Here is a 27,668-nt window from a genome sequence, read left to right on the forward strand (position 1 = left end):
AATCCAAATAGGTCCACTAAGGTGTTGTGCCTCTTTCTTGGTTGTAGGAGGAGCCAAATGCAGCAACTTATCTTTCACCTTAAAATATCTCAACAAGCCCCACACCAGTAGACCCCTAGAAATTTTACTGAGTTAGAAAGTCCCTTAATTTTAGTCGGATTCATTTCCCATCCTCTGGCATGCAAAGGTCTCCCCAGTAAGTCCAGTGTGTTTGCTACTTCTTGGTCACTGGATCCAGTCAGCATGATGTCATCAATGTAATGGATCAATGTGATATCTTGTGGAAGCAAAAAGCAATCAAAGTTCTCTGAATAAGATTATGACACAAACCTGGAGAGTTGATGTACCCCTGAGGTAGCACAGTAAAGGTATACTGCTGGCCTTGCCAGCTGAAGGCAAATTGTTTCTGGTAGGCCTTATGGACAGGAATGGAGAAAAAAGCATTTGGCTAGGAAGTGGCTGCATACCAGGTACCAGGAGATGTGTTAATTTGCTCAAGCAATAAACTACATCTGGTATAGTAGCTGCAATTGGAGTCACCATTTGGTTAAGCTTGCAATAATCCACTATCATTCTCCAAGATCCGTCTGTCTTCTGCACAGGCCAAATGGGAGAGTTGAGTGGGGATGTGGTGTGAATCATCACCCCTGTCCTTCAAGTCCTTGATGGTGGCACTAATCTCCACAGTCTCTCCAGGGATGCAATATTGTTTTTGATTTACTATTTTCCTTGGTAGAGGCAGCTCTAATGGCTTCCATTTGGCCTTTCCCACCATAGTAGCCCTCACCTTACCAGTCAGGTAGCCAGTGTGAGGGTTCTGCCAACTGCTATGTATGTTTATGCCAATTTTGCATTCTGACACTGGGGAAGTGACCACAGGATATGTCTGGGGACCCACTGGACCCACTGTAAGTCAGACCTGAGCTAAAACTGCATTAATTGCCTGATCTCTATAAGCCCCTACTTTTAACGGAGGTCATTTGGGTCTTTTGGAATCAATGTCAGCTCAGAGCCAGTGTCCAGTAGTCCCAGAAATGCCTGATCATTTCCTTTCCCCACTGCACAGTTACCCAGGTGAAAGGCCAGAGGTCTTGGGGAAGGATAGGAGAAAGGTACACTGCACAAATTGTTGGTAGTGTAGTGGGGTCTTTCCTCAAGGGGACCCAGCCTTCCCTTCATTCTGGGTCTGTAAATTGGCTCGAGTCTGGAAATTGATTCAGGGGCCATGATTCTCTATTTTTATAATTCAAATTAGTCTTTTGTTCTTTGGACCTAGACGTTTTCTGCTTATATAAATTAAGTAGGAATGTAGGAGGCTTCCTATTTGCTTTTAGGAACACCATGATTAATTAGCCAATGCTAGAGCTCTACCTGAGTCAGGCTATTCTGATTGCCGCTTTGCCTCTGCTATCCATTACAGTAGCTACACCCACCTTGCTTTTGATGATTGAGTGCCACCACTTGGCCCCTACTACCTTGGGATCCAACTATTCCCATTGTATTTAAATTTTGTAGTTGAGTGACTGCAGTGCCCACCATTAGATGTGGCATACAGAGAAGAGCAATGACAGGGCTCTCCAAAAATGCAGATACTGCCCTCACAAATCTATTTCAGAAGGCATTGGTTGAGGGTATATATTCTGGACCCTCCCAGCTTGGATGAGTAAGTCTAAAGTGACTAATCCACTTCACTATCCCAATCTTCCTAAGTCTTTGGATCCTTTCCTCTACATTAAACCAAGGGAGATCAGGAATTTCCAGCTTGCTCACAGTGTGCCATATTTTAATCCATATCTCAGCTAACTAAGCAAATAAAGTATTAGAACTTTTTTAACTTCCCAAACTGTAACATTAAAAGCAGAGTCCCTACTTAGTGGGCCCAAATCAATAAATTCAGCCTGACCCAACTCTATGTTCCTTCCACCATTATCCCATACCCTTAATATCCATTCCCATGCCTGTTCTCCAGATTTCTGTTTATATAAATTAGAGAACCCAAACAGTTCTTTTTGAGTGTAGCACACCTTCTTATGACTCTCAACCTCACTTCTAGGGGCCTACCGGGACTTTAGTTATAGGTCTAGAAGCAAACAGGGGTGTTGGGGCCTGGCAGCTGCCTCAGGGGAGGCCATCACTGTTGCCTCAGGCAGTGCTGAGTTTATCTCCTCAGACAAAGGTGGAAAGGCTGATGGCAGCCTGGGTCAGGGAGGGGATGTTGCCACTACTGGCAAAAAAGTTTCTTCAGGGTTTACAAACTCAGTGTCCCCAGCTTCATCAGGGTCCTCCCACATGTCCCCAATCCAAGTTGCAGGGTGCCATTCTTTTCTAATCAATGCCCTCACTTGAACAGTAGACACCTGGCGAGACTGTGCATGCACCTTTTACTGCAGATCAGCCACTCACATGATAAGAACTTGTGTCTGTTTTTCCACAATTTCAGCTCTTTCTCTACAGGAGACAAGACTCTCACTCAGGGCAAACTTAGCAGATTTGAGGCTCAGTGCCTGCTTCTGAAGCCATGAGACAGAATCTCTGAGTTCATCCTTTTATTTCATCACTTTGTCCAATGTACTTAGGAGCAACCAGCCAGCTTCATTACGTTCCTTGGTTCTCCACATATGGTCAAAGGTATTATATAGAGAGTCACTAAACTCCTTGCCTCTCAGGAGCAGTGATTCGGAAGCATCAAATAAGATTTAAAAGATGCCAGGCCAGGTGTGGTGGCTCATGCCTATAATCCCAACACTTTGGGGTCTGAGACAGGAGAATTGCTTGAGGCCAGTGGTTTGACATGAGCCTGGGCAACTTAGACCCATCTCTACAAAAAAAAAAAAAAAAAAAAAAATAGCTAGGTGTGGTGGCACTATCCTGTCATTCTAGCTACTTGAGAGGCTGAGGCTTGAGGACCACTTGAGCCCAGGAGTTTGAGGTAGCAGGGAGCTATTATTGTGCCAGTGCACTCCAGCCTGGGTAATACAGGGATACCCTGTCTATAAAATAAAAATTAAAATTAAAAAATGAATAAATAGCATTCCAGGCGGTTGTCTGGGGAGCACAGCAGCCATGGCCAGCCACCTTGTGCTCAACAACAGCACCAAGATGTACAGCCTTGGGCGGGGCACCTGGAATTCCCCTCCAGGCCAGGTGACTGAGGCTGTGAAGGTGGCCCTCGATGTTGGGTACTGCCACATTGACTGTGCCCATGTGTACCAGAATGAGAATGAGGTGGGTGTAGCCATTCAGGAGAAGCTCAGGAAGCAGGTGGTGAAGTGTGAGGAGCTCTTCATTGTCAGCAAGCTGTGGTGCATGTACCATGAGAAGGGCCTGGTGAAAGGAGCCTGCCTGAAGACGCTCAGTGCCCTAAAGCTGGACTACCTTGACCCCTACCTTATTCACTGACCCATTGGCTTTAAGCCTGGGAAGGAATTTTTCCCATTGGATGAGTCAGGCAATGTAGTTCCCAGTGACACCAACATTCTGGACATGCGGGTGGCCATGGAAGAGCTGGTAGATGAAGGGCTGGTGAAAGCTATTGGCATCTCCAACCACCTCCAGGTGGAGAGGATCTTAAACAAACCTGGCTTAAAGTATAAGCCTGCAGTTAACCACATTGAGTCCCATCCGTACCTCACTCAGAAGTTAATCCAGTACTGCCAGTCCAAAGGCATTGTGGTGACCGCCAAAACCCCCTTGGCTCTCCTGACAGGCCCTGGGCCAAGACTGAGTACCCTTCCCTCCTGGAGGATCCCATGATCAAGGCAATTGCAGCCAAGCACAATGAAACTACAGCACATGTCCTGATCCGGTTCCCCATGCAGAGGAACTTTGTGGCGATCCCCAAGTCTGGGACAACAGAACGCATTGCTGAGAACTTTAAGGTCTTTGATTTTGAACTAAGCAGCCAGGATATGACTGCCTAACTCAGCTACAACAGGAACTGGAGGGTCTGTGCCTTGGTGAGCTGTGCCTCCACAAGGATTACCCCTTCCATGAAGAGTTTTGAAGCTGTGGATGCCTGCTTGTCCCTAAGCGACCTATGCCTGTGTTTCCTGCCTTCTTTTTTTCCTTGCAAATGTAGTATAGCCTGTGTCACTCAGCAGTGGGACAGCAACCTGTAGAGTGGCCAGCAAGGGCGTGTGTAGCTTGATGTTGGATCTGAAGAGGTCTGCCAGTAGAGTAGAAGTCTCTTCTAGTTTGCTTTGCCCTGCTGGAGAAAATACAACCTAAATATACTTTTCTGACCAAAGAGAAGCAAAATCTACCAGGTCAAAATGGTGCCACTAACAGCTGAGTTTTGACTGCTTGGAACTGTAATCCTTTCAGCAAGACTTCTCTTTGCCTCAAATAAAAAGTGCTTTTGTGAACTTGAGAAAAAAAAAAGAATAAATAAAATACAAAAGATGTCATTTTTATGCAGCAGCTCTTCAGTAGCAGTGAGCACACCTAGTTGCCAGATCTTGGTTTCTAAAACCATTATCAAACAAAAGGAACCGAGGCTCCTTGGAGATATGGGTGATTCTAAGACTGGGGCATAAAATAGATGAGCCTGGAGCATCTTTTAATGCCAGAATGTTAGGCAGTGATGAAACAAAGAAACAAACAAAAGCAAAAATAACTGATGGAGGTATGTCAGAGGGACACAGAAGCCAACTGAAAGAGGTCCTAAATACCAAAGTTGGAACCATTTGTGCAACAAAATAATATTAGACTATAACCCAAATTTACAATAAATATCCAAGTGTCCATACTGATATAAACAAATTATGCAGTAAATAAATTAGTGGATGATAAAATTCTACATAGAAGAATTTATGTAGATACACTATCCTAGAAGAAATGGAGTATAGCTCTCTAGTAAAGTGTGGCTGTGGATAGTGACTTCCAATGAGTATAGTGTGGAAAGGGAAAACAAAGTAACTTTACAGTGGGAACCTGACAAACTGCCTCAGCCAGATGACCAAGGACAAAATCAGCAGTGATGAGTCATGTTGATAGGATGTCCCTGTTGTAGACCTTTTTTTATTATATTTAATTTTAGGTTTTTTTAGACAGTTTTGCTCTTGTTGCCCAGACTGGAGTGTAGCAGCATGATCTCAGCTCATTGCAACCTCTGCTTCCGGGGTCAAGCGATTCTCTTGCCTCAGCCTCCCAAATAGCTGGGATTACAGGTGCCCACCACCACACTTGGCTAATTTTTTTGTATTTTTAGTAGAGATGGGGTTTCACCACATTGGCCAGACTGGTCTTGAATTCCTGACCTCAGGTGATCCACCTGCCTAGGCCTCTCAAAGTGCTAGGATTGCAGGTAGAGGAAATCTGACCAAACTCATCCTTTTTATAGGAACCGACTCCTGTGATAATGACATTAATCCATTCATGAGGGCAAAGCCCTTATAACCTAATCACCTCTTAAAGGCCCCACCTCTCAATATCATTACATTGGCAATTAAATTTCAACATGAGTTTTGGAGGTGACATTCAAACCATAGCAGTACCCTTGATATGATATGATGAAAATAGCAATTTATTTCTGTGGTCTTCCTGCCAAAAACCCATAACCCCAGTGTTATAAAAAAAACGCAGTTCCCAATTGAGGGACATTCTACACAATACCTGACCAGTACTCCTTGCACATGTCAAGATGTTCACAAACAGAAAACCTTGAGAAACCGTCACAGTCAAGAGGAGCCTAAGGAGACATGATGACTAAAAATAATGTGATATCCTGGATGAGTTCCTGGGCCAGAGAAAAGACTTTGGATAAAAACTAAGGAAATGTGAATAAGCTCTGGAGTCTGGTGAGTAATAATGTATCAATATTGGCTCATTAATTGTGACAAACATACCATACATTATAATGTAAGTTGTTGACAGTAGGGAAAACTGATTTTGGAGTATGTGGGAACTCTCTGTTTCTCAATTTTTCTTTAAAACTATTCTAAAAATAGAGTTTATTTTAAAAGTACCATTTACAGAGCATCAAAAAGCATAAAACACTTAGGAAGAAAAGATGTGGAAGGCCTCTGTGCTGAAACTATAAAACACTGCTGGGAGAAAGTGAAGAAAATATGAATAAATTTAGATCTATGTTCATAGATTGGAAGAGTTAATGTAGTGAAGATGTAATATTGTTAAGTGACATCCCAGTTTTAATCCCATCAGACTTTCTGTAAAAATTGATAAGCTAATTCTAAAATTTGTGTGAAATTTCAAAATGACCTAGAATAAGTAAAACAATCTCAAAGACTGAGGTTGGATGATTTACGCTGTCAGATTTCAGGACATACTATAAATCTATAATAGTTAAGTTAATATGTTATTGCATATGAATAATTATATAGATCAATGGAATAGAATATCAAATTCAGAAGTAAACTTATACATATTTTGCAACTTGATTTTCAACAAAAACACCAACTCATTTCAGTGGGATAAAGGAATCCTTTCAGTAAATAATATTGGAATAACTTAACGTCCTTATGAAACAGAAAAGGACTTTGACCTCTACTTCATAGCATATACAAAAATCGATTTGAGATGGATTACAAATTTAAACATGAAAGGTAAGTCTAAATATTTTTTTAGAAGAAAACATAGAAAAATATCTTTTCAACTTTGGGGTAGGAAAAGATTTCTTAGGTCACAAAATCCCTAATCTAAAAGAAAATGATAAATTTGACTTCATGAAATCAAAAATTTCTACTAAGCAAAAGACAATATTAAGAAAAATATAAGCCACATTTTGGGGGGAAATGTTCACAAAATATTCACATATATCTGACAAAGGTCATGTATTCAGTATAATCTCTAAATATAGAGATATCTCTCTATACATAGAGAGATCTCTATAAATATAGTTATCTCTATAGAGAGATATCTCTATAAATATATCTATATATCTCTACATATAGATATCTCTATAGAGATCTCTCTTGCTCGCTCTCTCCCTCTCTCTCTCTCTCTCTCTCTCTCTCTCTCTCTCTCTCTCTCTATATATATATATATATATATATATATATATATTCTGTAGGAGAGATCTCCTGCAAATCAATAATAAGAGAGAAAAAGCAGCATTTTACTTTCCACAAAGGAAGGCCCTTCACAGAGGAAGGTATAAATACGGCTAATAAACATATGAAAAAGTTTACCATTATTCTTCCTCCTACATCTTGTTTAGCCACAGGTGTCAGATAAATGTGGAGGGGGAAGGATTGAAGTACTTAGTGTATTAGTTGGGGTTCTTCAGAGACATGGAGCCAATAGGGGGGGTGTGTGTGTGTTTATAGAGAGAGGGAGGGAGGGTGAGATGGATTTGTTTTAGAGAATTGGCTCATATGATTGTGGAGGCTAGCAGACTGGAGCTCCAGGGAAAAGTTGATGCAGTTTAAGTCTGAAGGCAGCCTGGAGGCAAAATTCCCTCTTCCTTTGGGGACCTCAGGGGTTTTTTGGTTTTTTTTTTGGTCTTAAGACCATCTACTGTTTGGATGGGGCCCACCCATATTTTGAAGGGTAATCTGCTTTACTCAAAATCTACAGATTTAAATGTTAATGTTAACGTCATGTAAAAAATATCTTCCCTGAAAGATCTAGAATAGTGTATAACCAAATATGGAGGCACCATGGCCCAGCCAAGTTGACACAGAATTAACCACTATACTCAGCAGACATAAACTGAAGCTTCCTTCCCTAGGTGTGTCCACTGGTGAGACAGCAGGGAAGGAGGGAAAATTTCCCGTTTCTGCTGTCTTACCATCTGCTCAGGTGCAGCAGATTGCACTCAGGAGGCAGTGCCCTTGCCCTGCAGGAAGGCATAGTGGAGTGAAGTGGGAGGCTTTCTAGGAGAGGTGACAATTGAACTCAGTCTTCAAGACTTATTGATGTATCCTTAGCTCCTAGAACAGTGCTTGACACATAGGAGGTGCTCAATAAATATTCGCACATGAAGTCAGAAACTATAATAAGAGAGGTAGGGTGAGATGGTGATGATCCTTGCATGCCCGGCTGAGAAATTGGATTCAATGGAAAGCAAAAAATAGGTTTTAAACAGAATTTGAGATCAGCATTGAGGAGTGGTCCCAGGGCAAGGTGGAGAACAAATTGCAAGAGGGTGACCCTGGAGGCTGGAAGAACTGTCCAGAGTCTACTATGTTCGACCAGACCTGTTCCTAAAAAGACAGCTAAGTAAGGCACTGGTGAACCTGATTTGGTGAGAGATGGGGAGGAGAGAGATTTAGGAGGTGGAAGCGAATGTAGGAGGGGGTCCAGGTATGGACCCAGCACTGGAAGGGCCTTCTTACACCCTTATTTTACAGGTGAGTCTGAGACCCAGAGAGGGGAGGCAACTTGTTCATGGCCACACAGCATGCTGACTACACTGAACCAGAAATCCAGGTCCTGTCTCTGGTCACATGCTCTTTTCATGCCAGATGACCTGCACACTCTCTTTCTCCTAGCCAAGCTTGTCCTCGGAGGTACCAGTGTCATCCAGGCAGGGTCCTGGGGCCTCCTCACACAGCGCCACCTCTGACTGCTGTTAAATAGTCCTGAGAATCAGTAGGACAGTGATGGAGAAGCCTCACCTGAAGCTTCTGGGCTCAGCCCTTGTCCTGGAGCTGCTGACTGCTATGCATGGCTCTGAGGCTGACCTCAAGTGGTGGTTGTTATTTTAAGTAATTCACGTTGGAGGGAGGAAGTGACTGAGGAAAATGTGAAAATGAGTAGCTCTTGCAAGATGTGTGTGATAAATGAAACAGGGAACATAAAGACAGACGAAGAGGCACATCTGTTATTTTTGCTCCTTTTTATAGCAGCCTCTAAGTTTGACTTTTCACACTAAGTAGGAACCCTTTAGTTCCTGAGCAATTTCCTGACTCAGGCCTTCATTAGTCCAGTGGGAGCTACGGAGGGGGCCAGGGTCCTGAGAGCCAATGTGAGCCCCTAGAAAAGAGTTCCCCACCCCAGTCCTCCAGGTTCTCCAAATGCGGCAGAAATCAGAGACTTTGTGCAGATGGAGTTTGGTGGGCTGAGAATGTCAGCTCTTCTCTGGCTTCTGCTTCCCCTCCCTTTACTGAAGGATGGTGTGGCTGACCTCAGTCAATCCCTAAACCCAGGACATCTATACTCAAGCTGTTCCTAGCAAAGCAGCCTGGCTGCAAAGGAAATGCTTTCTGTAAGAATACGGACACTTTCTCTTTAATATGAGAAAATACTGGCATTCTCTCCTGAGTCATTTTTCCTCTTTCTGGAGGTGGACAGTGTGCCCGGTGCCCATGTACTGGTAGGACTTGAGCATGGGGACTGGCTGAAGTCATAGAGGGACAGGGCTGATGGTATCACATGATTCTGGGCTTTTTTTCAGGGAGAACCGTTCTCCATCGGAGGTCCATCTGCTGCTGTGAGGAAGGGTTTGAGGGCTGCTAGGGGCAGGGGACCACAGTCCCTGAATGAGATAACCCCAAGTCTGATTCTCCGTGAGGTGCCTTCTTTGGAGTGGAGCACCGAAGGCTCTGGAACCAGATCATCATGGGAGAATGTATAGATTAAGCTGTTTAGTTATTCACACCTCAGCTCTCATCAGTTTGTTTCTGTTGATTGTGTGCTCAGCTCTGTGCTAAGTCTCACTGTGTGGTTCAGGGGGAAGAGAAGGCCCACTCTTGCCAGGGAGGAAGTCGCCCCCTGGGTGGAGCTGGAGCAGCTTCAGAGAAATAAAAGGGACGTCTGAAGGCTGATGAGAGGGAGGATGGAGGCAAGACTGCCTGCCAAGAGCAAGGGGTGGGAAGAGGGATTCAGGAAAGTGATTGAATACTTGGAATAATTGCCATGAGGCACACAAAAGAGAGGAAAATGGCTTTTTCTAGGAGAGTGGGGGGCTTGGTTGGGCTGGAAGCCAGGAGTCTGCAGAGCTGCCTGTCAGCTCAATTATGTTATTTTCTTCAGTAGTGGGGACAGCTTGGAAGCAGAAGTGGATGACGAAGTCATCACTGGCTATGAATTGGCCAGGAAGCAGGTACAGCAATAAAACCAGCCCTTCCCCTTTTCTCCTTTTATTTGGGACAGCAAGTAAGCAGCAACTAGGTGTGGCTGTGGAACTGAGTTCTCGCCAAAGAGATGTGAGAAAAAGGCACTGGACAGGAAGGCACTGAGTAGGAGGACAGACTGCGGGGCACTGCTTTTTGTTCTTCCCTCCTCCTGCTTCCTCCGCATGCCGTCTGGATGTGGACGTGATGGCAGGAGCTCAAGTAGCCATCTTGGACTACAAGACAGTGTGCTAAGAATGGGCAGGCAGCAACAGAGGAGGAACATGGGCCTCTCAGGCACTTAGAGCCTCCGTGTTTTCTCTGGGCTAATCACCTCCGGATTTCTTTCACTTGAGAGAGAAATAAACTCTCATGATTTTAAGAACTGTTATTTTAGGTTTTCTGTTACATGTCATGAACCTAATCCTGACAGAATCACATCACATGTGAGGGAACCTTGGGTATTATGCGAAAGTAAGTAAAGTGACTGGCCATGGGGTCTTAGCAAAGGGGAAAGGATGAGAAACCGGGAGATGGTCAGAATGCTGGAGAATGGGGACCCAGCCCTTGGGCTACTAATACAGCAGAGTAGCTAGTGGGAGTAGAAGGTCTTGAAAAGTGGAGAACAGGAAGTTGTCGTTAGAAAGTAGACTTTCTGATTTTATGAGTTCAGACTTGTTTGACTAAATGTGGTCATAGTAAGTGCTAATATTCCCCAAGTATGCAGCCAGCTCCCTTTGAAGTAATTGGCGGGCCTAATGTCACTCCTGGTATAACTCTCGAAGGTAATTGTTTCTTTTTTATTGGCCTATCTCATAAATAGGGAAACTGAGGCTCACAGAGGTCAAGAAATCTATCTGAGGGGACAAAACTGGCAATGGGCTGGGTTGGCATTGGAACCCCAGCAGTGTGACTCCAGAGCCCAAGCTCTTTTTTGTTTTTATTTTTTGAGCTGGAGTCCCCTTCTGTGCAATGGTATGGTTAAAGTGCAATGGTATGATCTCGGCTCACTGCAACCTCCAACTCCCAGGTTCAAGTGATTCTCTTGCCTTAGCCTTCTAAAAGCTGGGATTACAGGTGACCACCACAATGCCTGGCTAATTTTTTTGTATTTTTAGTAGAAACAGGGTTTCACCACATTGGCCAGGCCGGTCTTGAACTCCTGACCTCAGGTGATCTGCCCCCTCCGCCTCCCAAAGTGCTGGGATTACAGGTGTGAGCCATCAGACCTGGCCAGAGCCCGAGCTCTTAACCACACCTGCTCCTCTGCCCTGTGCCTCCCTGGGGATTGCCCGGTGGACAGAAGAGTGGGCAGCAAGCAAGTTGTACCAGACATTGAGGATACGGACCAGAGCAAGGAATGGCATAATACAGCTGGGCGACCAGAGCCTGGACAGGGCGTGAAAGAGCAGAGATCTGGCCCCCAGGAGTGCACCAGGCCTGCCTCTGGCCCTGGGGTCCTGAGAGCTTGGAAGAGTCGGTAGGAGTCTAGGGAAACAGCACCCTGCAGGGTGAGTTTGATTTTGATGGAAGCAAAACAAAAAAGGGGTGGGCTCTGGGGACAGACAGCCTGGGTTCGGGTCCTATTTCCACCTCCTCCTGGCTGTGTCACCTTGGACAATTACTGAAGCTTTTGTGCCTCAGTTTCCTCATGGTTATAGGCATAATAATAGTTCCTTTCTCATAAGATTGTGAAGACTAAATGCACTAACACGAGGGAAGCACTTACAACATTGCCTAGCACCCAACAAGCACCCGATGACGTTGCTGTTATAGCCACTGTTGCTTTTCAGAGCTTTGTGGAGAACCTGAGGAAAAGGGACAGGGTAGAACGTGCTGAGGAGAGACGATGAGGGGAGGTTCTGAGTGGAGCAGTGGAGACCACAGGTGCCTCTATTCCTGTAGCCAAAGTCCCTGTCAAGGAAGGCTCTGACTTCTGTGTGTCACTCTGGACAGGCCCTAGGCCTCCTCTCCTAGGATTATTTGCACGGTAGTCTTATGTTTTCGATGTAAGGAAAGGCCCGGTCCCTTCTAAATAAATGTCTGAACATCTTCGGAAAGATGAGGAGTTTTCCTCTGAACCCCCAAACTCCACATGCCCACGTATCACCCAGCACCCACACCAGGGTCACTGTCCAATAGTACTTGTTGGCTGATGGCATGGACTGCCCCAGCGTTGCCCACGTGGCCAGGACGGGGCCTTCCCTCCCTGTCCTGTCGGGTGCCCCGTCACCAGCCCCAGGCCCTGGCTGCAGATGCTGCCCTTGGCACTGACTGCTCCACATTCTGTCTGGCCCTGGAGGGTCCCATACAGTCTTTGTGTGGCCAGCTATTTACTCCTTCACGTCTGTAGCTATTATTAGGTACCACGAGAAACATTCTGGGAAGGCTGAAATAAATATTGGTGAGGACAACAGTGAATCTTTTAGAGAACCAGGCACCCCTGGGCAAAACAGGAGTCTAAACAGCCACGGGACCGTGGCAGGTCTGGTTCTGGAGGGCACAGCTCTGGGTCCTGCGCTGCTGCAGCCTAAGAGCCCAGGGTCCAGGCTTCACTCTGTCGCTGCCCCACTGTGTGAAGCCAGGAAAGTAATTTCACCTCTGCAGGCATCACCGTGGCAATCTGTGAAATGGAAACAATCAGCATCCCTCGGGGCCTTTCAGAGGCCCAAGCAAAGGCATAGAAATGAAAATGCAGTGGGTGTATTTGAGCCCCATGCTGAGTAGCAGGCACTCTGGGAAGTACCCAATCAGCACCTGTGACCCCGGGACGTGCCTGGGGAGCTGTGAGAGGGGTTAGGTCTCTCGCCTGGATTCACAAAGCTAGTGAGTAGGTGGGCTGAGCTCTAGATCATGGAGAGCCTGGCTTGCAGAGCACATGCTATTTGGACTGCACCAGAAGGGAAAGCAACCTCAACAAAGCACAGCACTGCCTGGCGTATTGGGGAGGCCTGGGAAGCGAGGTGGGCAGAAGAGAAGAGTGGGCTGAGACAGGCTTGGGAGAAATGCAAGAAAAGGAAATCATTCCAGATGGGCACATGAGGCTGGGAGGAGCACAGGGTGGGTTCTAGGGTGTGATGGTTTCTCTATTTTGTTCTTAGTAGTAGTTACGTGAGTGTCTTCACTTTGTGATAATTTATGGAGAGCTGTATGTTATGACTGGAGCACTTTTGTGTACATATGTTACATCTTTTTGAAAAGGTTAAAAAGATGGTGATTTTGTAGCATACAGTTTTGAATCTTAATGTATTTTTAAAGTTCATACTCAATTACTTATACAGCTCTCCTCTGCATCCATTCAAATGACATTAAAAAATATGCTTAAGAATCTGAAAATATTCAGGTAAAATTCCCAAGAGTCTGGGTCAATGTATGGATTTCAGAACTGAAATTCTGGAAATTTCTGACTTTTCCTTGTGGCTGGCAAGCCCCTGACATGGAACCCATCACGGTTATAGGGCCTCCTTCCTTTCCTTCTCCTGCCCAGCAAGATGACTGTCTTCTTCAGCCTCCCTGCATCCAGGGTGACCACATGACTCATGTTAGCCAATGAGATGTGAGCAGAAGAGTTCCATGAGACTTTGGGGAATGTCCTTCTTTATCTCTTCCTCCATCTTGTTCACCAAACCTTGGATGTGATGGCTAGAGCTTTAGTGTCCACCGTGGAACATGTGGACAGGGATACATCTTTGGGATAATAGAGTAGTGAGCTAAAAGGAACCTGGATCATCAAAGACTTTTTAAATGGAGCCTCTCTCCCAGCCTTGGATTGCTTACCCCTGACCATCCGTCACATAGTAGAAAAACAACAACAACAACACATGCGTATCTTTGTTAAGTCTTCTCATTTTGAAGATTTCTGTCCTTCAAAGCTGAACTTGATTCTAGCCTCAAGAAAGACACAAAAGCCTTTCCTTGACCTCCTTGAGCCACATGGTCAACCAAGGATCTGATAGGAACCTACCCTTTGATGTGCCCAATATTGGGAAACCAGGAGGTGACTTACCACCCTCAAAATGCCATTCACCACTTCAAGCGATTAAGTCCTACATGAAAAATCGATAGATAACCCAGGTGGTATAATTTTAGGAATCCCAGGGAGTCTCCCAACTACCTCTTTGACATACATGGTGCCTGAAATTCCATCTTTATACATTAACTAATAAGATTATACAGCTATGAGGATTCCTACTCAAATACAAGTGATTCTAGGCAGAGGTACTATATCATCACCTTTTACATTAGCATGAGGCCATTTCTTTTAGAATTAGAGACTAAGTTAGAAAATTTTCAAATGAATGGGAACTTGGGAGACTATTTAGCCCAGTTGTTTTCAAAGTCTGCTGCAGCAAGCCCTTGCATCCTGTGATGGTAGAACTGCCAGTTATGAGAAGGCGAAGAAGGGCGAGAGGGAGGACACAGAGGCAGGGTTGGAGGCCAGTGTTTTGCTGTTAGAAAGTTTTAAAAACTGTGGCTCTTTTTTACTTTATAGGTTGAAAATCCAAGGTCGCCAATAGGTTAATAAAGCCTGAATTCAGACAGTGAGTGGCAGAGCCAGACCTAGAATTCAGGTTTCTGACTCGGGCCTGTGCTATTTCCACAATCCCATGCTTCCTTAGCATTAGCTTCAGACCTGTATTAAGCAGCTGAGTTAGTGAGACTCCAAACAGGTGAGTCTGGATGGGCAGAGACTGTAGGACGGGTCCTGGTCTGGGCTTCGGTGGGGAGAGTCATGGTCAGCAGACAGTCCTGAGTAGTTGGAGTAGTCAAGTGTTGAGGCAAGGAAAGAGAGACCACCAAAGATACCTGACGAAATTCACAAATTTGTTGAGACTCAACATTTGTGAAATTTCCTCCCCTATCTAATGCTGTAGTAAATTATGCTGTTTACCTTAGGACTGTATAGCTTCACAGTTTTCAAACTGCCCTTACATTTTTACTTTGACCCTCACAAACCCCTACTTTGAGGGATAGGTATTATTTTTCCAGTTTACAGGTGAGAAAGCCAGTGCATTAGGGAAAGGTAGGTGCCTTTCCTGGGCTCACAGAGTTGTGACATAAAGCATGTCTCCTCCTGACGCCCTGCTCTGAGCTCTTTCCACCATTTTACAGCACTTCCCACATTCTAGGAACTGCCAGCCAGTTTCTCCAGCCTTCTCACCTCCTTGCAGATGAACAACAAGATGTTTAGGCAACAAACATAGTCTGTTTCCACACTTGTAAGTCGGCTGACCTATTGCCTGGCTTCTTGCTTTTCCTATGAGCTTCGTAATTGTAATCATAGGTGCTAGCACCAGAAGAAAGAGAGAGAGAGAGAGAGAGAGAGTGTGTGTGTGTGTGTGTGTGTGTGTGTGTGTGTGTGTTGGGGGGATGGGCAGGAGACTGCCACAATTCTGCATATGGTTCTAAAACAACATTTCTGGGATGTTGGAGGAGGACATCTTGCACCCTCTTGTTTCTCTGCCATCAACACTACTCTTAATCACAGCAACCGTGTTCCTTGAAAGGAGGAAAGGGGAAAACAAGTAGAAGAAAGTGCTGCTCTGGATCATAGAGGACATGGGGGTTGACTCCAACATCCATTGCATCTCCATCTAAGTAGCAGCAATGTGGTTCTGGACTTGACCCCAGCTCCTGGGGAGGGCTCTTAGCCAACTAAGCCAACTATGATGATATCATCCCCTTGTCAGGGATTAGTTCAGGAACCCAGGCATAAGCCAATCACTGCATGGCATCCCCTTGGTGATTATTATCAGTCCCAAGCTGGAGAAGAATCTCTCTCTCTCTCTCTCTCTCTCTCTCTCCCTCCCTCCCTCTCCTTTCTTTCATCTCTCCTGCTATTGTCCAAGTTACAGCTGGCCTCCATCACCTGACCATAAGGACAGCTCCTTTTAGGCAGAAGCCGATATAGTAGATGGCAGAGCAAAGGATGGAAAGAAGCTGGGGTCATAGAATAGTGATCAGCCAATTGTGGAGCCCAGCCCTCCTCTAGATTTCCGGATAGGTGAGATAAATTTACCTATGGTTCCTGTTACTTTTGTGAAAAGACCTTAACTGACACACTGATTTTTAGAACACAAGAATTTATTGTCTTCATAAGTGGAGGTGGAATCTCACCACGCAGCCCATATATGTGTTCAGTTGTCCATGGTGACCCGGGATGTGTATTTATGAGACTGCTGGTCAAAGTTAGAGGGCAGTGTCTACATAGAAAGGTAATCCTGTGATCTCCAGGTTCACTTCAAGGATAAATAAAACTATGCTAATGTGTTGATGGTGGATAATAGATTAACATGTTATAATTTATCAGGCCTTCGTAAATACGATGTCTAAACATGGAATGCCATTTATGGTGACTCTTTAGGGCAACAAGGCGGGACTTCTTGTATGGGCTCTGCATATCACAAAGTGTGGAGTGGGAGTCAGCAAGCCTGTGAGCCAAAATGGCCATGCACATTCGTCTCATACTACAGTGACAGATTTGGGAGTTGCTACAGAAGCTGTCTGGCCCACAAAGTCTATGATGTTTATCATCTGGCTCTTTCAGAAAAAGTTGGCTGGTTTCTGGCATTCACCATGGTCTGCTTGGCCTGTAAGTAATTGCAATCCAGGCAAACTCTCAGCACAAGACTAGGCTGTTATATCAGTAACTACACTTGTGGACAATAATCTATTTTCAGGGCATTGAGGCAGTATACATCACTCTTGTTGTAGCTGTTCTTGTTGTAGTTTATATATAAGTATTGACACATCAATAGATGGCAAGTCATATTCTATAAAACAAATCCTATTTCCATTTTTTTCTGTTATAAAATCAGGTATATATTCTTTCAGAAAACCATTCTCCACTAGATTGCATTGAAAACGTTTGAGGATGGGGTTAAGGTAATGGCTACTTACATAATTCTTTACAGTGCTCTGAGTGCAGTTCTAACAGGACAGCACCTTTATTCCAGCCATAGAGGATGCTTCAGGTTAAATTTCTCTCCATCAGGAACACTAGTATTTAAGTGAAAGCTATCAAAGCCTTTCCCAAGAGCAGAGGTTCCAAAACGGAAGGGAAGAGAGTGTTATTGTACCAGGAACCTGTGAGGCAGATGGGGCTGCAGAGTAACAAAAGGGCGTATGTGTCAAAGACAAACTCAGCTAACTGCACAGTTTTGCAGTGGACCAGCCTCCACCAAGCTTGACCTATTTCCATGCATCTCAGATGAATTGAGTGATGAAGCACTTAATATGGTGACAGCTTCTATAAAGCAGTAATCATATTTCTCCGCTCTTTTCCTGCTACCCTGGAAGGAGGCAGAGAATTAATTCTCAAGTTGATACAATAATGTGATCTCAACAGTAGGGCTGCTTGCCAATGAGGCATGTGGTGGGAGGGGTAGGCCAAGGGAAGTGGTCTGATGCCATCAGGGAAAAGAAAGATAAGCCAGTATCTCCATGCCTTTTCAGTCTTTGCACTCTTGAACTGTGCTCCACTAGCCTGCAGCTTGTTGGTCTAAAATGCAAATCTGATCATATCCTTCCCCTACTTAAAATCTTGCAATGGTTTGGAGTTTGAACTCCCATGATAAAATCCCAACTCTCTGTACTCTGTCTCCCACTGACCCACCCAGCCTAGTCTCTCCAGCCATGTTGAGCTGACTGTACCCCATCTTCCACTGACAGCCTTTACCCACAGTACCTCATCCCACCTTCTTTACCTGGCTGAACATCCTCACCCATCACAATTCAGGTCAAATGCTACCTCCCCTGGCAACCTTCCTTGCTGTTCTGCTCCCTGCCCACTGCCCTCTCTGTCACTTCCAATTTGGGTTAGACGGATCCTTATCCTACTATAGGGCGCTGTCTGTCTTCCTCATGGGAGTTTAAACTCCTTTGTAGACACAGACTGTGAATGACTGATTCTCATTCCCCTGGCGTGTCACACAATACCTAGCACATATTGTATATTCCAGCCATGTCTACCCAATGCATGGAGCCTTTAGAATTTAGGATAGTGGTTAAATGATACATACTTTGCTGTGGTCATGGCGTTAGGGTTTGAGACATTCCTTGGTGCTTCAGAAGTAGACAATCACAGTGGAACACTCATCCCTTTTCTCTTCTCAGGCACCCAAGGAACATTAAACATTTTTAAGTAGCTGTATTTATAGGGCATTCCTTTGAAAGTCTCAGCCTTATACAGACCACCAACAAAACGTGTCTAGGGGCCTGTACTGGCTTGGAAATTAAAAAATGCATTCTCTTAGCTGAATTCATCAAAGGGCAGAACCTGACCCAAGTGTTTCTACCCCAGAGCCCGGCCTTTAAGGTAAGAAAAGGAGATTCTAGGTCCATTGTGTCCAGCATGTCATCTAAACGTGATCCGAGTGAACTTATTCCAATGTACTTATTCTGGCAAGTACAGAAACACACTGTAGCAGTGTGACGTGCTGAGGTGGAACAGAATCTTTCTGTACTATGATGCATCAGTTGGTTTATGGATTAATAAGAAGGATCTTTACCCTTTGAAACAAACTGGATAAATTGGAACCAATGCAGGAGAAGGATTCCTGGGAGTGATACTATGACTGAAGGAGGATCCTTCTCAGCCTGGAGATATGAAGGCTGAAAGGGGGCTTCATATCCAGGTTTGAGATTATTAATGATTTATCATAAACTACATTGGATATAATTTGTACTCATAAGGGAACTGAACAAGGGGTTTACATCCTTGTTCTGTTACAGGATTTATTAAAAACAAGACCGATGAGATAGTCTTGTGTCTGCAGTTGACCACTCAATGGCAAGCCCTGGCTCTCTGATGACAAGGTTATAACTGGGGCATTTCTGCTCACCTGGCAGCAAGGTGCCCTCACCACAGACAAAGTGTCCCAAAGCCGCAAATCAGACCCTCGAAGGCCTGACTTGTTAACGTAAATGTAAAGAGGCACAAAAACAGCATGTACTTATTGCAGACTCCTCCAGCACATGGGTGAAATGTCACTTACATAATCTGACAGGTTGCAGTTGTGCTGTATGGTGTAAAAAACTGGCTTTTTAAAACCAGTCGAAACCTGTACGTTTTTGAAAAAGTCTTTCCATTTTATATTGGAGACAATGCTCACAGCATGAGTAATGCCCATCAGTTATCAGTAATTTAGCAGATGGTGCCAGTGTTGACATTTGTTCTGGCTTAATTGTGCATGAGTATGTGTTTTAAACAATGATGCAGCTGTCCCCATTCCTGGCAATTAGAATGTAAAAATGGTATTCACTGAATATGGCATAGTGATCAGTTATCCATGTGTTTACTCTTTTGTTTGCGAGGTCTTTTGAGTGTTTGCTGCAACTCTACAATCAGAATACAAATTTGGCTTAAAATGGAACCTAGCTCCATACTGATAGGAACAACAGGGACTTCAGACCTCCATGTTTCGAGATCTTAGGTCTCTGACTCCACTACAGGTGCTTGTGAGGTGTTTGTGTGTCTGTTAAATATACCTCTGATATGAAGGTAGTCAAATGTAAAATGCCATTAGGATTAGGAGAGCAGTGTCAGCAGAGACCACTGGACTATTGCTGATCATGTGCAGAAGATCAAGTCACCAAAATCTATTCTACATAGTCTTGCTGCAAAGTTCTAGCTGTTCCTAATGCCAGCATCAATCTTACCCACTGCTAATTCATGCAGGAGACCTGGCTGTCGAGTACTTCCTCCAGGGAGAGTGGATACCTTGGGAGCTGTTGTTGTTCCTCAACTTTCTTGGCTCTTGGCTGGGTGGGCTTTTTGCTCTTAGATTAGCCGGTTAGTTTTAGTGTGGGACCAATTCCTTATGAGGTCATGGTGAATCTGAATAAAATACCTATTAAAAATTATTTACCCTTTGGAAAACTGTTTGGCAGTAATCGCTAAAGCTGAACATATGCACACTCTCTGACCTAGCAATTTTACTTCTAGAAATAGATACCCAGCAGATATGCATGCATGTATTCACCCAAAAACATGCACCAGAAGGTTGATGGCAGCAACTACCCAGAGGGTGTCCATCAGCTGTAGAATGGGTAAGTTGTGCCTCAGTCATTTGATGGCATACTATACAGCAATAAGATTGAACAAACTATAACTGCACACAAAGGCATTAGTTTTATATTTGCAGTGAAACATATTACCACAAACTTAAAGGCTTAAAGCAATGCACACTTACAAGCTCACAGTCGTGTAGGTCTTAAATCTGGGCACGGCGTAGCTGGGTTCTCTGCTGAGGGTCCCAACAGCTGAAATCAAGGTATAGGCGGCTGGAGCTCAGAATCCTCCTTGAAGTTTATTCAGTTTGTTGGCAGAAGTCAGAGTCTGCTTTGTGATTAGAGGGCTGAGGTCCCCATTTCCTCGCTGGCTGTCAGCCAGGAGCCAGTCTCAGCTCCTAGGGGCTGTCTGCATCGTTTGCCTTGTGGCCTCCTTCTGTCTTCGAAGGCAACAGCAAAGAATTTCCCTCGTATCAGTCCCTCTCGTGATTCAAATCTCTTTCACCAGGAATAGCCCAGTCCCTTGTAAGGGCTCCATAGGGCCATGCCCATTGAGGACAATTTCCTGATATTAAAGCCAACTGATTTAGGTCCAATTACATCTGCAAATTCCCTTCACAGCAGCAACTAGATCAATGTTTAGTCGAATACCTGGGGGAATATGCATACAAGAGGGAGTGAGGAATCTTGGGGGACATCTTGTAATTCTGCCCACCACATGCAACAGCATGGATAAATCTCATAGCAATGCTAAGCAAAATAAGGCAGACATGCCTTAATATATAATGTATAATTGCGTTTATATAAAACACAAGAACAGGAAGCACTGGTCTTTAGAGTTAGAACAGTTGTTACTCATGAGTATGTAGTAACCAGAAAGGAACTTTAGGGGATTCCTGGGGGCTGATGTTTTTTGTTTCTTGATCTGTGTGCTGGTTATATGGGTGTGTTCAGCTTGGGAAAACCCAGCGAGCTGAACATTTATGATTTGTGTACTTTTCTGTAAATGTAGTGTACTGCAATTTGAAAGTTCTTAGGATAATGTGGATTCATTACTTGAAAATAGATTTGTTTTGTTTTTCCAAGAAAGCATGCACCCAAAGACAGGTATCAGAGTGAGGACCTGATGGGGTGGAGAATAAGCAGGAATACAAAGGAAACGACAGTGCCTTGCCTGGAGTGAAGATGATAGCACCCCTCCAACTCTACATTTGAGCACCAAGTAGAGAAAAATTAGTGAAAAATTAGTACTGTCAACTTGGAGCCTGTATGTAGGACCTGCCACATAATTTGGCCCAGTACAAAGTGAAATGCAAACCCCCTTGTTCAAAAATTTGAAGACAGCAAGAGCGGAGCATTAAGTCAAAATCAATGGAGGTGCTAGGGACAAATGAACAAGTCCCACTCCCAAGAAGCCAGCCTACCTGTGTGTGGGGGAGAAAGAGCCTCATCTCAGAATCCCAAGACTTGTTGCTAGGTGAGTTACTTTGGGTAACTATTGCTTTAGTCCTTTCAGCTGTGAAATGGGTTAGCCAGGGCCTAGGAGGTAAAAATGCATTAATATATGCAACTGAAGCACATTTTGATGTGCAAGACAGCAAACAAATACAGGAATTATTACAATAATGGGCCCTCTAAATGTTCAAGTTTTTCTTTAATTGGTTAAAAAGCCTACCTATGGCTGGGTGAGATGGCTCACGTGTATAATCCCACCTCTTTGAGAGGCGGATGTGAGCAAATCACTTGAGGTCAGGAGTTCAAGACCAGCCTGGCCAACAGGCAAAACCCGTCTCTACTAAAAATACAAAAATTAGCCGGGTGTGGTGACGCATGCCTACGATGGAGCATGCTAAGTAGCATCCCAGCTACTTGGGAGGCTGAGGCAGGAGAATTGCTTGAACCCGGGAGGTGGAGGTTGCAGTGAGCTGAGATGGCGCCACTGCACTCCAGCCTGGGCAACAGAGCCAAGACCCTGTCTAAAAAAAAAGCCTACCTGTGACCTCTCAGAGAAATACAGAAACTCTTTATGGATAGCACAGGGGCCACTTCTGCCTTATGAATTAACACAAATCCCTAATTCTTGGTGGAAGCCTTATCATGAGATTTTACTGTGCATTCCTTGATCTTTCCAGTTCAAAGAAGGAACTACTAAATGCCAAGGTCGAGGGTGTTTGAGTCTGGGCACTTCCCCCATCAAAGTTCTTTTGCTGAGGTTTGAGTTTCGGTCAGGTTCCCAGGTGAATCCCTGGCCTGACTGTAGAAACTCCCGGGGTGTCTGCTGGAGCCCGGGAAGGGGCACCCTAGAATCTTTTTGCTGGCCTCAGTGGCGAGCGTCGCGAGCGCCGCGAGCACGCGACTCCCAGCGCTTGGAGGCTCTGCGGTGTCAAGATGCCAGGACCGTCGCCTGGCCGGGATGGGAGGTGGGGACGGTATTTGAGGCTAAGAATTTCTGAAGAGGCACGACATTCGCATTGCGTTTCAGTGATTATTCTCCCTGGCATGCATTCTGAAGCACGAATCTTTCCGGATGTAGTAACTGACTTCCTAATCGGGGGACTGTGGTCCCCGAAGGCTGCCAGCTGCCCGACCTAAGATTTACGAGTGGTTCCGAGGATGAGACAAGGTCCCAGTGTCTCGGTAACAACAAGGTCTTTGACTAACGGCCGCCGGGTTGCGGCTGGGTGGGGAAGAGGCCTGTCGTGGGGTCGGGCAGCCCCTGAATTTCTTCCCTACAGGAGTTGGGCACCAGGGCGCGGGCAGGCAGCCCCGCAGACCATCAGCATGCAGGAGCCGCGCGCGCCGTCCTTGAAGGGCTGCCCAGCTGACCTTGCTCTGCTTTCTCCGGAGAAATCGCTAGGAGAGCGCGAGGACGCGGCCACGGCGGTGACTCAGTGCCCTGCGCGCCGCACGCAAATGCTCCCTTCCATCAAGTCCAGCTCTGCAGCCTCGGCTTCCTCTTCCTGCCCTCTTTTATTTTTTATTGTTTGTTTATTTATTTATTGAGACGGAGTCGCATTGTCACCCAGGCTGGAGTGTAGTGTCGCGATCTCGGCTCACAGTAACCTCCGCCTCCCAGGTTCAAGCGATTCTCCTGCTTCAGCCTCCGGAGTAGCTGGGATTACCGGCCAATTTTTTTTTTTTTAAATTTGGTATTTTTAGTAGAGACTGCCTTTCACCATATTGGCCATGTTGGTCTCGAACTCCTGACCTTGTGCTCCGCCCGCCTCGGCCTCCCAGAGTTCTGGGATTACCGGCGTGAGCCACCGCGCCCGGCCCCAGCCCTCTTTTTAATTCCAATATTCAAACCCGGTGTTTTCCGCTCCACCCCTCCCCCTCCCCACGATCCGCCTATCATTAGCCAGACTGCACGGGTGTTTTGTACCCCCTCCCCCGTCCCCATCAGCAGAACCGAAGGCCAACCTTCGCGATCCCTCGCTGCAGGCCCAGGGATCAGACGCGGCCCGCCCCGCGCAGGTACAGTGCACTGAGCGCCCGCTATCCGGAGTCGGACTGGAAGGGGCGGTGCGCGGCGCGCTGGGGCGCGCTGGGGCGCACTGGGGACTGAGCCCCGGCCCCGCTCCCCATTGGCCGCCACCTCGGCGGGAGGGGCCGCCTCCGGCTCGTGGCACCTGGCGTCGGCCCTCCGCGGGGAAATCGGCGGCTGCCCTGCACCGGCGACCGGAGGTAAAGGAACCCGGGGGAAGGCCCCGGGCCCCGGCCGAGCTCTCTGTGACCGGCCCTGTCCTGCGTGCGGCCCCAGCGCCTGCGACGCTTGGATGTCCCCAGCTCCGGCCGCGCCAGCTGGAAACTTTGACCCGCGAAGTCCCCCGCTTGCCTGACCGCACCGTGAGGCGCCAAGTCGGCCGCGCGCCCTCCGGGGCCCCGGAACCCCGCCAGTCATTGCCTGGCGGCCCCGTACCCCGCGCCCGCGGCGCCCGGTCGCCAGGATGCGCTACGCGGACCCCTCGGCCAACCGGGATTTGTTGGGGAATCGAACTTTGCTCTTCATCTTCATCTGCGCCTTCGCCTTGGTGACCTTGCTGCAACAGATCCTGTATGGCAGGAACTACATTAAGAGGTAAGAAAGTCCGTGAGAGGGTGGGATGCGCAGAACCGGCGGGCGAGCCCCCCGGGTGGCAGTGGCAGCCGCAGCTTCGGCCGCAGCTTCCAGGGGTGAGTGACCGTGGGATACGCTCCTCGTCCAAAGAACGGCCGCTTAGGGGTGGGTCTCCGCGTTTCCAAGAGCATCCTTGCTTCCAGCTGCCTGCCCAGCGCCGGCTGGAAGGCCCAGACAACTTTGTTCCACTGTGAAAAATGAAGGACAGGTTAGAATTCCAAGCAACCAAGCTGAGAATAAATCCACTCGGAGAGACCGCATGGATCAGATCGGTGTCTTCCAAACCCACAGTTCTATGGCCATTTGTTTGGACGCTGGGGTAGGAGGGCTCAAAATCGTATAGATTTTTAATTTTTATTTATTTTTTAATCTCGAGAGTCCTGAACTTTTGTAGGGACCCTTGGGAGAAAAAACATTTTCCCTTACAGGAGCTTCGGGTTGGGTGTGGTGGGGGGTGGTAGTGGGCGGTGGCGATGTGACAAGGATAGTGTAGTCTTATAATCCCACAGCCACTGGATCTGTGAAACTCACAACCTGATTCCTTCTGAAACAGATGGCTTTTTTTTCTTCTCATCCTTAGCGCAAAAGGTCATAGCTGCAGCAGAAGTTAACCCCCTCGTTGGGATCTCCCCCACTCCACCCCCACCCATGGCCAAACTCCACCAAGAGAAAGAGCAGCAGGAGGTGTCACTCAGAAATTCAGTTCAGGCACAGCCTCAGTCTCTCTTGTTTGCAGAAGATACACTGAAATGCCAGCCACTTCCTTCTGCCGGCTTTGCTGGCTCCGGGGAACACTTGGGGTTTCTCTGCCTGGTTTGGGGGATTAGGAGGACTCCTGCTCTAGTCTACGCCCATATCGGAGCTTCTCCTGGAAAGAGCCCTCTCTCCTAGCTGCTGGGGTGTTTTTTTCTTTGCTGCTATCTCACCGACCCTCCCCCAGGGTGATAGGAAAAGAAAGGTCTCTCTAGCTAAGTAAGCATCGCACCTTCTTCTCTAAAGTTCCCCATAACGAAATAGCCCTCTTCTCATCTCTTGGGTTCTACATCAGGCATGGGTGCTCCCAATCTGGGCTGCCCATGAGGGTGGGAGGGTGAAGATCGCTGCTAGGTGCCGCTCTGCAGTGGAAACCCAGTGGAAACCCGAGCACTTAGGCTATTTCCCCTCCTTGTAACTCCCCCAGAGCTGGGGAGTAATGAGGCACTTTGTTCTCAGGACCTTCCCGGGGAGTGTTCCCTGGTTGGTGGCAGCTCCTGAGAGCTGTCTGGTGCTGGTGGCTTTAAAGGCCATCTTCAGAGCCTCCTGGCTTCTTGGATCTGATTGGGCCTGCCTCTTTTGGTTACTGGTGCCCCTGAGATGATCCTGTGCAATGACAGCTGGGTCCCCCACGGCTTGCTGCAGCCCTGCAGGCCAGTTGCCTGCTGTCATCTTGGCACTCGCTCTTCAGCAGGGCAGCTCTGGGTTTCTGCCCCCTGCTGGCACCTCCCCAAAGTTGCTGGGGCTGCTGGGATTCTTTCTACCTTGTCAACAGAGGGAGAGCATAAGAGGCCATGGCAAGCGCCACCCGAACTACTACCTGCCTGCTCTGGGAAGCCCTCCCTGGTCTTGGGTGGGTGGGCTAGATGCCTGGAGTGCAGCAGGCATAGAAGGTGCTTCCCTTCCTCCCTCACAGAAACCCTGACCCCCTAAATCACATAGATGCTATCTTGCAGGCCTCACTCCAGGGACTCAATCAAGTTAGCCAATCAAGCAAGCAAAACTTGTATAGGCGGGATCCTGGAAGGGTACCTGTAAATAAGGGTCTGTAAAGAAGGAGATGATGTGGTCTTGGTGCTCGGAGGACTCAAAGTCTATTTGCGACAAAAAAAAAAAAAAAAAGCCATAAATGAAATAGAAAGTGAATGTTAAACTGCCTGAGAAGACAGGCACTGGTGGGCTGGAGGAGTTAGGGAAGACTGGGCCCAGAGGAAGTTGAACTTTAGTGGGCCTTGAAGGAAGGATAAGACTTAAGGGTGGGGGTGGGGGGTGTGCACATCCAAAAAGGGGGCAGGAGCAAAGGTGGCACAACTTCCTTCCATCTCTCCCACACCTGACCCTCCCTATGCTGTAGCACTTGGCTTCATCGTTGGCCAGTCCTGATCTTGAACTGGGTGTGGCTGCCACATCAGTGCCACCCCTAGCACCTGCTTACCCATCTTGTTTCCTCCATATATCATGATTGTAATGAACTGACCTGGTGTGATTATCATCAGTCTGTCTCCTGTCTAGAAACACTTGACCAGTGTTCTTCACGCAGAGGTTCTGGGAGGGCCTGAATTGGAACCAACTGGAGGGCCATTGAAATGCAGACTCCTCAGCCCTGAATCAGGCTGTCTAGGGGTGGGATCTACTAACCCGCCTTTGTAACAAGCTGCCTAGGTGGTCTGCAAGTTGCAACAAGCTCCTCCTGCTGCTCTAGACCAGTGGTTCTCAATCCCCTATTCCCCACAGCAATGTTTGGAGACTTCTGTGGTGTTCACACTGGGGAGAGGAAAGTGCTGCTGCATGCAGTGGGAAGAGGCAAAAGATGTTGTAAAGATCCTACACTGCGTAGTTTGCTCCCCACACAAAGAATTTCCCAGCACCAAATGTCATAGTGCTAAGGTTGAGAAACTTTGCTCTAGACTGGAAACTCCATGAGATGGGGATTTGTCCTGTTTTGTTCCTGGCTGCACTGTGAACACCAAATACGGTGTCCAGCACATAAAAAGTTCTCAATAGATATTGGATAATGCATAAGTAATTGAAAGTAAGACTATGTGTGTGTATGCAGGGATTGTAACTGGAAGAGACACAATGAAGAAATGGATACAGCTGGTGTGAGGTGGGAGGAGGGGATGAAGGAGGCAGATGCAACAGTGGGTCGCTAGGCTCAGCAAAGTGCTTTGAAGATTGAGAGGAACAATTTGCATTTGGTTCATTGGGCCACTGGGAGCCATGCCTGGTCCTTGAGTAGGGTAGTGGCAGGATAAAAGCCCCTAGGAAGGACGTTAGCTGGGCTTTCGACAGGAAGAGTTAAAGAGGGAGAGAGGCTGGGAGGTACTGTCACAGCCCGGTCAAAATGAGAAGAACTTGGTGCAGGGAGCAGGTCTACTTTGGAGCCAGGGGATTCCTGAAGGCTGCTGTTCTTTGCTTCCATGCTGAGCTGGTGTGATGCCACCTCATGAAGAGCTCAGGGATACAGCAATGGCAGGTTCCTCCAGTGAGTTTAGCGACAGCCCCCAGTAAATGGAAGTGGGGCTGTGAGTCTATGTGTGCTTACTTCTTCGGACCCTGGGCTTTCCCTGTGCTCTGCAATGGGCAATGGGAGCTTTTGGGAGGGCCCCACTGAGATCAGTCAGAAGTCTGGGGGGGGGTCCATTTACACCACTTTCCTTGGTCAGGAGGGGAGAAGGTGGGGCAGTGCCATGGTTTAGTGGACTCAGTGTCTCAATAGAGAAAGCATACACTACGTGAATGAGGAGAAAAAGACAAGAAACAAAGTTGTG

General features: G+C 46.7%; 2 protein-coding genes and 1 pseudogene across 4 annotated transcripts in view; all 3 read left to right on the forward strand.

Annotated features, from left to right (window-relative positions):
* The window catches only part of PIAS2 (protein inhibitor of activated STAT 2), a 171,281-nt gene extending 151,926 nt beyond the window's left edge, over positions 1–19,355 (forward strand). The window contains exon 14 of the mRNA XM_037738979.1: positions 19,332–19,355. Coding sequence (XP_037594907.1) covers positions 19,332–19,340 — 9 coding nt within the window. The 3' untranslated portion in view covers positions 19,341–19,355. The remainder of the gene's footprint in view (positions 1–19,331) is intronic.
* LOC108305137 lies at positions 3,043–4,003 on the forward strand (annotated as a pseudogene).
* A 3,875-nt stretch (positions 19,356–23,230) lies between the features above and the next one.
* The window catches only part of ST8SIA5 (ST8 alpha-N-acetyl-neuraminide alpha-2,8-sialyltransferase 5), a 74,636-nt gene continuing 70,198 nt past the window's right edge, over positions 23,231–27,668 (forward strand). The window contains exons 1-2 of one of the 3 annotated variants that reach the window (XM_037738983.1): positions 23,231–23,501; positions 23,788–24,105. In XM_037738983.1, the coding sequence (XP_037594911.1) occupies positions 23,975–24,105 (131 nt within the window). In that variant the 5' untranslated portion in view covers positions 23,231–23,501; positions 23,788–23,974. Of the gene's footprint in view, positions 24,106–27,668 lie in introns of all 3 variants that reach the window. The other 2 variants (XM_017529697.2, XM_017529696.2) reach the window with 2 other exon arrangements.

This window comes from Cebus imitator, unplaced genomic scaffold, assembly GCF_001604975.1.
Source record: "Cebus imitator isolate Cc_AM_T3 unplaced genomic scaffold, Cebus_imitator-1.0 Scaffold60, whole genome shotgun sequence".
NCBI lineage: Eukaryota > Metazoa > Chordata > Mammalia > Primates > Cebidae > Cebus > Cebus imitator.